At 53.6% G+C, this 10280-nt stretch overlaps 1 protein-coding gene across 1 annotated transcript in view; it reads right to left on the bottom strand.

Annotated features, from left to right (window-relative positions):
* LOC130376236 (AT-rich interactive domain-containing protein 1A-like) overlaps positions 1-10280 on the bottom strand; it is a 38694-nt gene that overhangs the window by 1606 nt on the left and 26808 nt on the right. The window contains exons 5-13 of the mRNA XM_056583457.1: positions 6801-7041; positions 6590-6679; positions 6160-6330; positions 4812-5118; positions 4395-4540; positions 3794-3894; positions 2660-2869; positions 2149-2353; positions 91-116 (exon numbers count right to left, since the gene is read on the bottom strand). Of these exons, the coding sequence (XP_056439432.1) occupies positions 91-116; positions 2149-2353; positions 2660-2869; positions 3794-3894; positions 4395-4540; positions 4812-5118; positions 6160-6330; positions 6590-6679; positions 6801-7041 (1497 nt within the window). The remainder of the gene's footprint in view (positions 1-90; positions 117-2148; positions 2354-2659; positions 2870-3793; positions 3895-4394; positions 4541-4811; positions 5119-6159; positions 6331-6589; positions 6680-6800; positions 7042-10280) is intronic.

Below are 10280 nucleotides of genomic sequence, written 5' to 3'. Positions count from 1 at the left end.
GAATGGGCAGTGAGGCATGCACCAACTAAACACCCAGACATCCTCGTGTCTCTCTGTACACTGGTGTTGTCGCGGTTACCGGACCAGTACCGGGTCCTCATTCACACCGTCCACCGCTGGCGTATCGCGGTCGTTATCTTTAGGTATATTTGTCTTTCATCGTTTCTGCTCTCTTCTATGGAAGCCGTGTCTGTCGGGTCCTTCAGGGAACACTGAAGCTCTGACGGGACAGAGCCAGATTCCGACCGGTGAGTCGATTCTGAACGCCACGGACGTCTACGCCGCGATAAAGTACAATACGGGCAATTAGAGTTTCGCTTTTTTTCCCATTGTTAAAATAACACATTTGTTTTCAACGAATTTAACCTCCTTAGAAATTTGAAAAAATCATATATATATATCAGTTGATATAAACGTGATTCTGTAGCATTGGTCTCTGCCGACCTCGATTCAGACAGGGAAAAATTCGCACTATGAAATGCCTTCTTTTTCTTGGAAACCTCAGGGTTCTCGGTCACACACACACACACACACACACACACACACACACACACACACACACACACACACACACACACACACACACACACACACACACACACACACACACACACACACACACGGGGGTAGTGGCATTTCGTAGGGCTTGAATCGTGAACCAACAAAAACGTCTTGCGGTAAACGGCAAAAGGACAAGTCGATCGGCACGGCGCGAGCAAATGCCAGGGAGTATTCAAACAGCACATGTACACAGATCCCAAACACGGCCCCCCTGGAGGACACCCATGTAAACAAATGGGACTCGGGCTTTCTCCTATCGGTGCCAAACTCCCGTGTACGTTTACCCAGTGTAGGGCTGTGCAATTAATCTAATTTTATCTTAATTAAAACCCTAACCCTAACCCTTTTTTAATGTTTTATAGAACAGCCGGATACATATTTGTACATTATCTAAGAATTGAACATTCTCTATTTGAAAATGGTGTGTCTTTTTTTAAAGGGGTAATTTCCATCTAGTTAAAAAGTGTTTTTTTTAAGAGAAATGCTGAATAAATGCATCATGTTTTCAAACTCAAAAATAGTTGTTTGAATAATCGTGCTCTCAATATTGACCAAAATAATCGTGATTAGGATTTTTGTCCATAATCGAGCAGCTCTAACCCAGTGTGACATGCAGCGGTGGCCATTGCACACCGAACTCTCGCCACGCGGTCTGCCCTGATCCAACAGCACGCGTTTAGCCTCTTCAAGCGGCGTCTCACGGACGAGGATCAAAACATTGTCAACACGCCGCGTCGTCCTCGATCAAAACAACGCACAGGCAGCGACACACACACCAAAGCTAAATGGACTAACAAAAGATCACGCCAACGCTAAGTTGTTGTGACACACGAATCAGCGTGGACGGTTCATTAGACGACGCCTCCACTTGTGTTGGCTCTAGTTTGTGCCAAAGCGGTGGAAGAGACGGTGCCGTCTCCGAGCCCGTGGATTTATCACGGGTAACGGTGGCCCAAGGTATCCATGATAAATGGCTGCTTTGGATCGCCCTTCAACGTGGGAATGAAAGGGACACACTGAAATGATCAGGTTGCTAATGTAGCTCTGGAGGAGCCAGGAGTAGGAGGAGGAGAATGGTGACAGATGGCTCAGCGACCAGCATCACCCAAGGGTGAAGGTGGTCATAAATGAAACTGAAATCAGAAGCGGCGCGTTCAGCCCATCAGAGATGTGTGAAGAATACAGCCTTCCTTATCAATGAGGGGAATAAAGAAGAGACTTTGGGGAGGCTTTATCGCCGCTGCTCCTGCTGAAACCTTGCCGAAAAGGTTTCTGCTCCCATTGCTCGTGTCTATAACGCGCAAGAGTGATGAAACATCATCCATCGGAACACATTTATTTTTAGAAGACGGATTTGGAACTGGCGTCGCATGCACCTCAAGGAAGTGCCGCTTTTCCACCACCAAACTAGCTCTCAAAGCCACTCCGACCCGAGGAGGGGGGTGTTAAGGGCAGAGGCAGGCTAAACCATGGATTGGTTGGTAAGACGGCTGTGTGAGTGTGTGTGTGTGTGTGCGTGTGCGTGTGCACGTGCGCGTGTGCATGTGTGTGTGTGTCTGTGTGTGTCATCCATCAGGGGGTTCCGACCTGGGCTGGGGGGCTGGACCTTGGCCTGGTTCTTCTTGACGTCCGTGTTGAAGAAGTCGGCGGGCGGGTCCTCTCCGCGCTCCACCTTGCACTCGAAGGCGTACAGACACTGGATGTACTGCTTCTTCAGCGAGCTGGCCGCGCTGCTCGACGTGCCCACGTTCAGGTTGGTGGCCAGCTCCCGCCACTTCTTGTTCTTGTTCACCTGGGGAGGAGCGGGCGTGTAAGTATGCGTTGTTCGTTGAGATGAGGCGGGGGACAAAGCAACCCAAACAGAGCGGGACTGAACCTCATCAACAGCAACAATGTGCTGATGCAATCGTGTCTCTAAAAATACCTAAATGCCTTATTTCATTTTCTATTATTATTATATTTGTTATGTTTTTGTTGGCATGACCTGACTGTACCCTACATATTTCTAGACAGTAGGTTGTCACAGACAACAGGACAAGGACAGAAAGCCGCCCCCGACAACAAGTCAGACGGTAGTTCAGGGCGGTCTTTGGCGCACCTGGGTGAGCCCCCCGATCTCCTTGACGGACACGTAGAGGCGGAAGAGGTCCAGGGGCTTGCGGCCCACGGCGGGCAGGTTGTTCATGCCCATGGCCTTCTCCTCGGCGAAGGCCAGGAAGCGGTCCACCCACATCTTCCTCTCCGGCTCGGGGCCCAGCTCGTACAGGCGGGTGATCTTCTCGTTGGTGATGGTGGACGAGCTCGACTTCTGGGGAGGAGGAAGGAAGGAAAGGCAGCGTCAAACCCAGGCTGGAGGGATAGAGTTTTAGTCGATGAGGTGAGAGCGACCACAAGACGAATAACATAACGGACGCGTCGAGACATGGGAGCATGTAACGCCAGATAAATAATTCAAATGAAATCGGATACTCCAGTGTCTAACTGTGTGTGACAGTCTGCATCAATCATTGATTTATGATTGAAAACAATCAATCATAAACGGGGATTGTGATGATGCTGGCCGTGTGACCTCGACTACCTTCTTGATATCAAGTGGAATGGGATCCGACGGCATGCGCGCTGACACACACACACACACACACACATACGCACGCACACAAATTCACAAACACACACACACACACACACACACACACAACAGCCATGAGACGCAACATGCATCACTTTAGTGCCGGTGTGAAAGTGGCCCATTATCCCCTCTACTAAAGCTGGGGGCCCTCCAGCTGTTAGTCTGGGCCGGTGCTGGCCCACGTGAGGCGAGCTGCAGCACTGTTTGACCAGCAGGATTCTGGTAGTGAGGCTGTAGATGGTCCTCCACAACCAACTCAACCCATCTTTTGATTTTTTTATCTGCTCAAATGGTTGTTATCCCTAAATGAATCACAGTTTATGCCAAAAAAAAAAGCATTACATAACACATGATGAGACCACTTGCTGTTTTTAACACACGATGGCTTGTGTTTTGGGGGGTGAACTAGATATTTTGTTCGGAGGGAAACCGCCGTTGTACCGGATATTGAAGTTTTATTTTAATTCAGGTCCACAGGCATTTTCCCACAACATCAGTGCCGACATATTAAATAATAACGACAACGCCTGTAAATCAGTCGCTGTGAACCCAAAGCGTCTGATTTACAGGCGTTTGGGTTTATACTCAATACTTCTTCTGTACCTTTTTAGTAGTTTCTTGCTTGGGGGGACCGTCGATTTTGTTGTTCATCTTCTGGCCGGGGTTCATCTTGTCCATGCCAAACTCTGGACTGGGGGCCATGCCTGGTGCAGGGGGGGGGGGGGGGGGGGGGGGGGGGTTTAAAGACAGACCTATGTGGCTCATCTCTTCTCGTGCAATACAGCGCGTCCCCTCAACTTCCTTGGTCGGCGTTCTAAATGAACCGCGAGCTGTTCAATAACGAGAGCTAACGTTAAAAGAAACAATGCTTTATCTACCTGTAGTATATCTGTAGTTCTATATCATTATCTACATCATCTATACCAGCCCTCCATTCAATCACGCTTCTACATATTCCAAGTATGTGGAATGTGAATTATACTACATAATACATCATACAGATATACTCCAGGTAGATACAGGTTCCACATCACTCATTAACATTAACCCACCGAGCACAGACTCACTCCCTCACTCTCACCGAGTGAGAGTGAGGGAGTGAGTGTGTGCCTGGAGACCTTCTCTCGACGCCCCGGAGTCCTTCTCTCGCCGGGCCCCCTACGACGGACACCCTACAGCCCGCCTAGTCCTCAGGGTCACTCACCGGGGGAGTTGTTGACCATGTTGCCCCCCATGGGGTACGGGCCTGGACCGCCTTGGTTCATCATGCCGGGCATGTTGTTCATGCCCGGGCCATACGGGGAGCCCGCGCCCATCATGCCCTGGGACATGTTGGGGTAACCGGGCGGCCTGGACAACCCGAGCAAGAGGGAGGGAAAATAAGCAATCAGTGACAATTCTGCCGATCCACGTTCCACCTCCACCTCCACGCGCGTTCCTCGGCCCTCCGCTCGGAGACGAGAGGAGGGCAAGTAAAGACAACTCTGCAATGAACCTCAACTCTAGTTTGCGGATCCAGCTGCACTTTAGAGTCGGTCCCTTAAAGCTTAAGAACGGCTCCATTGAGCGCCATTGAAACAGCAGGCAGCCAGAACACGGATAAAACCTCGCCCCCCCCTACCTGGTGTGTATGGAGTTGCCGGGGCCGTGGAGCATGGGGGGGCCGCCCTCCTTCCTGTTCATGCCCGGGGGCGGACACATCCCGGAGGCCACCTGGGGGGGCAAGCCGGGCCCCATGTTGGGGCCCATGCCGGCGGGGCCGTACGGCCGCGGGCCCATCTGCCCGGGGCCCATGCGGCCGGGGGGCATGCCGGCGTAGGGCGCCCCGCCGCCCTGGCCCGGCATGGGGTTCATGGAGCCGCCGATGCCGGGGCCTCCCGGGTAGTTAGAGTTGGGCATGTTGCTGTAGCCGGGCTGCCTGGGGTAGCCTGGAGGACAAGGAGGGGGGGGGGGGGGGGAGAGAGAGGGGGAGAAAGTCCATCAGATGTTTTTATTAGGAAACAAATCAGCAGGTCTTTGAGAAGCGTGGAACCCTTCGAGCGTAAGGAACTCGATTAAAGCGGAGACGGTTGTAACCAGGGCTATATTTGGGCCAGCTGTTTTACAGCCACACTTTATGGGCCCACATTAGCCCAGTGACTTATCTCTGTAGCCGAGTGGGGAGGACAGAATGGTTTAATCTTTCCCCCAAGAAGCACGTCTGAGGCCCCTACACGAAGTCTTATCCTCCAGCACGGACATTTCAAAAGTAAGGAAGGGATAGTCATCATCACCGACGGACCGCTTAGAGTAATCATCTCTCAGAGGACGCGTCGCCTTGCTTTGCCTCGTCCAAAAAATATCATTTATGAAAGCCACGGCGAGGCGCACGGCCCACACACACACACACACACACAGCACGGGTGTCCTTCTGCGCCTGGCGCTCTCAGGAACAGCTGGAGACGACAGATGCTACCCAGCACTCACTGTTGACTAACTGTACTGACTCTCCGCCTGTTTCACGGAGCCACGTCACGGGCTTCAGAGGAGGCGCGCTCCAGTGGATGAGGAGAGGGAGCTCCGGTGGAGAGAAGTCTTTAAAGCCTGCTAGAATCTGGGCTCCCTACCAGGACCAGGACGGCCCCGGGACTACTATTTGAAACGCTCTCTGAAAGAGGGGATATTTATAGAAACTCAAAACAGACACGCATAACGGCGGAGGAGGGGGGGGGGGGGGGGGGGGGGGGGGTGGGGGGTTGGGGGGTTGCGAGCGTGCTTTTGTTCCGAGTCAACCGATTTTCACAAAATGAGGGTTGTCCGTGACAACCAGCGTGCCCTTAGCCCCCGCCCCAGCCCCCCCCCCTCCTCCTCTGCTTGTTTTACCCACTCCCCTTCCCATGCTGGACCCCGTATTGAACATAGTATTTGATCCTCGCGGGTTCCGAGGCGTTTAAAGCAGCCTGCGTCAATGCCGGTGTCAGGTGGCTCACCTTGAGGGCCGTACTGGGCCCCCTGGGGTCCGTAGTTGCCCATGGAGTTGTTCTGGGGATAGGGGCCCATGCCGGCGTGCATCTGGCCCCCGGAGGACTGGCGGGGAGATAAGGCGGAGCCGGGCTGACCGGGGGACCCGTAGGGGCCCATCTGGGGGTTTCTCATGTACACTGGAGGGGCAGGGAGGGAGAGAGGACGGAGTGCGTTAGGTGAGATGCCAGACCTCCGGCCCCTTTGGAAATCAGCCATGACTAAAGCTCTGACGCAATGTTTTTCAGATTCAAAGCAACGTTGAGGGCAACGTAGCGCCATGGATTGATCCTGGCCCACACGGTTTGAAGACCGCAGCTCAAAACGGGGTGTTGGGCTTTTTGTTTCGAACACGCGGTCAAGTCGCGGCACTAGGCAGAGGGGGCGTCCCGGACTCACCCCTCTCCGGGCCCATGGCCGACTGGTTCATGGTAGAGTGCATGATGCCGTCCGACTGCACGCTGGGCGGCCGCGGGGGCATCTGGTTACCTGGGCAACAGCAGAACAGAGAGCGGGGGGGGGTCAGACACTACATGAAGCCAAACGCCGTATAGTCTTGTATGCAAGTGATCCTGAATGAACAAAACACGTCTTTTGAACGTCTAGCTACCTGGCACGGCGGCCGGCGAGAGGGGCCCGGTCCTGGAGGTGGTGACGCTGGCGGGGGAGCCCACGGGGGAGGGCGAGGGCCCCCGGAGGCCCGGCAGGTGGGGGGAGGTGTGCGGGGAGAAGGGCGACTGGGCCGGGTTGCTCTGCTCTCCCTGGCTGCTGGACACCCCCGAGGTGCTGACCCCCGGGCTCAGGGCGCTCTCGGCGCCCGTGGGCAGGTCGTCGATGGAGCCCGACAGGTCCTGGAGGAGGGGGGGGGGGGGGGGGGGGGGGGATGGAGGGGGAGGGAGAAGAGAGTCAGTTAGTACAAGTGGAAGCTGCGTACACCTTGGGTGAGAAAAATGTGATCCATTTATCCATTCATTTTTTTGAACGAATTACAGGTTGTAGAGTGGATGGGCTAGAGTAAAGAGTAAAATGGGAAGTCAGGTCTACTACAAAGTGTGTGAGAGCACACACACACACACACACTCATAAACAGGCGCACACGCACGCCTCTCAGGGTGTATTTGTGGAATGTGGGGAAAATAAGGAAAACCCACAGAAGGAGAATTCCTTTCAGGCCTATATGCCATCAAGGTCTGAAAGCATCTGTGATATTTTTTTGGGCGATGATTCAAAGGCCAGTCATTAAGTCAGCCAGCGGAGCAGGAAGGAGAGCGAGGGAGGGAGAGGGGGAGGGAGGGAGGGAGGGAGGGGCACGGCCAGATGATTATTGCGCTCGCTAGGGGAAGGTGTGTGTTTACACACACTGGCCAGCGTCACGTGGATGGATCCCATGTGCTGCTGAGAAATGCAAGCTCATCTGCCAGTCACACCGGGGGGAGGAGGGGGAGGAGGAGGGGGAGGGTGGGAAGTAAAGAAAAAAAAAACACCACACACTGGAAGGGAGCCAGCCGTTCCCAAGGAAATCACACACACACATGCACACACACTTAACAAGGGCTGGCTGCAGCCCTGAAGCCGGTGGTTTTTGCACTTGAAACAGTCACAGTGTGTGTGTGTGTGCATTTTTTTGTGCGCTATTTTTGGGGATTGTGACCTGCTGGAGGGAGAAGCCCAGAGAGCAAGGGAGTGAGTGAGTAAGGGCGACAGGAGCTGAGTGCCAATTCAGTCAATAACCCAAATCCCGGGCCTGTGGGGTAACCCCCTGCCATCTCCCCCCCCCCCGTACGACAGACACACACACCTCCTCCCCCCCGGCCCTCTGACGACAGCAGAGAAAGCCCGGAGCGGTGAGAGTGCCGACACAACTACACACTGACTGTGTGCTGTCAGACGCTGTATACCAGTGTGTGTGTGTGTGTGTGTGTGTGTGTGTGTGTGTGTGTGTGTGTGTGTGTGTGTGTGTGTGTCCGTCATGTGACTACACCACACCCCCTCTCGTGTTTCATGTGACTACACCCCCCCCCCCCCCCCACCTGATGAGGGGTCAGTAAGGGTCCACAGAGGAGAAGGGGCTGATATTTGGCCGGGGGCGGGGCTATGACACCCCCAAGCTATGAAAGGCCTGGGAAATTAGCAACCCCCCTCCAACACACAGTCACACATATGGATGGGGAGGGGAGGATTTGTAGAGGGTGTGGGGGGGGGGGGGGGGGTAGGCGCACGCTTCCAGTCAAAAGATGAAGGGATTGAGCACACAAAGGGCTCTGAAGAAGGCACAAAGGAGATCAAGTCCAGGCTCGCGGCTAACCGGGCTAGCTCCCATGCAAACGTTTACAGGTGATGTCTAAATATAAAAAACACAGCCACACAAACAGAAGGTGTTACCCTGCTACTACTGATCTGAAGTCATTGATACAGGTTCTTCCTGCGTGCACACACACACAAACACCCACAGCAACCAACTAGTACAAATCCTGCTGACTGCAAAATCCGGATGCAAAGAGAGAGAGTGTGAGCAAGCAACAAAGTGAGTGAGTGAGTGTGAGAGAGAGTGAGAGAGAGATGTTTGGCTACTCGGCAGAAAACTCACTTGTTATCCCACCACGCTTACAACATGAGCATTCTGTGGGAAAAGAGCTGTGTGTATGTGTGGGCCATTCATTTGCAGAGCGGACACAAGATCGCACAAGGGAATCTTGCTGCACAGTAGAAACACTCGCGTGCACTGCTGCACAATTTCCCATCAGCCCATGCATCGGGGGAGATCTGGAGGTTGTGGAGGAGATTGAATAAAAAAAAAGGTAAGAGGAAAAAAGAGGGATGCGAGCATATAGGCTCCAGCTCCGGCCCCTTCTCCCCCATACCTCAGCATCTCCTGCTATGGCGGCCATTTTGTGTGGGTTCCTTCCTAACAGTGCCCGAGATGGAACCTCCTCGGAGCCCAGCCTCCCCAAAATACTCTAAATCACAGCGATGTCGCCACATACACAATATTATTGTACTCGCAGGATCGAGCATAAAAATAAGATTCATAAATTAATTATACGAGACAAAAGTAGCTTACCATACCCAACTACAAGCGTACACAAACTCAAATCGCATTGCCCCGGGATTGATTGATTCTGATCAGCACCACTGTTGCTCTGACTAAGCCGGGGCCCTCTCTCTCTCCCCCACCCCCCCTCCCCCTCCCCCCACCCCTCTCCCCCGTTCCCAGTCGTCTGCACTCGTCCTTAATGTATTCCATTTGCAGATTACTTCACTCAATCAATCAGAGCCGGCCGACCCAGTCCCATTAGTCTGCGAGGCAGGACTGGCTTCAGGACGTCCTCTCCTCTCCTCTCCTCTCCCTCCTCCTCCTCCTCCTCCTCCTCCTCCTCCTCCTCCTCCTCCTCCTCCTCATCCTCCTCCTCCTCCTCCCTTCCCTGTATATTTTACTAACTCTGTGAGAAGCCGCGCACACCCCAGAAAAAATAGGCAAGAGAAGGAAAGTGGTACAGAGGTTAGGTGGCAGGAAGCCAGGACCCCTGCCCCCCCCCCCCCCCCCAGTCACCCCTCCCATCACCCGTCCCTTTCCATGAGACCATAGAAAATGTGAAAGAAAAAGAGAAAAAAAGAGAAAATAAATAAATATATATATGGGGAATGTGGGAGCCAGGACGCAGCCTGCTAGTGAAACAGGATCTGGCATCCCAAGGTCTGGGGGTGGGCGGTGCAGAGTTCAGCTTTCAGTCACACACTCCATGACCCACTCTCTCCCTCTCTCTCTCTCTCTCTCTCTGTTTGTCTCTCTCTCCTTGTCAGTCTGGGGCTGCTCGCCTACTGGCTGGCAGGCTTCCTGTTCTCAGACCTCGGTGCAACACACACACACACACACACACACACACACACACACACACACACACACACACACACACACACACACACACACACACACACACACACACACACACACACACACACACACACACACACACCTTTTGAAGCAGCGTTGGTCAGGGTAGTGGAGGGAGTGGGCGGCGGCTGGGTTGAGGAGGGAGGGAAGGGGAAAAAGAGCCAGGATAAAAATAAAAGAAAGCATTCAGCATCCCAG

This window comes from Gadus chalcogrammus, chromosome 22, assembly GCF_026213295.1.
Source record: "Gadus chalcogrammus isolate NIFS_2021 chromosome 22, NIFS_Gcha_1.0, whole genome shotgun sequence".
NCBI classification, from domain to species: Eukaryota; Metazoa; Chordata; class Actinopteri; order Gadiformes; family Gadidae; genus Gadus; species Gadus chalcogrammus.
This window is presented reverse-complemented; position numbering and strand designations above follow the sequence as displayed.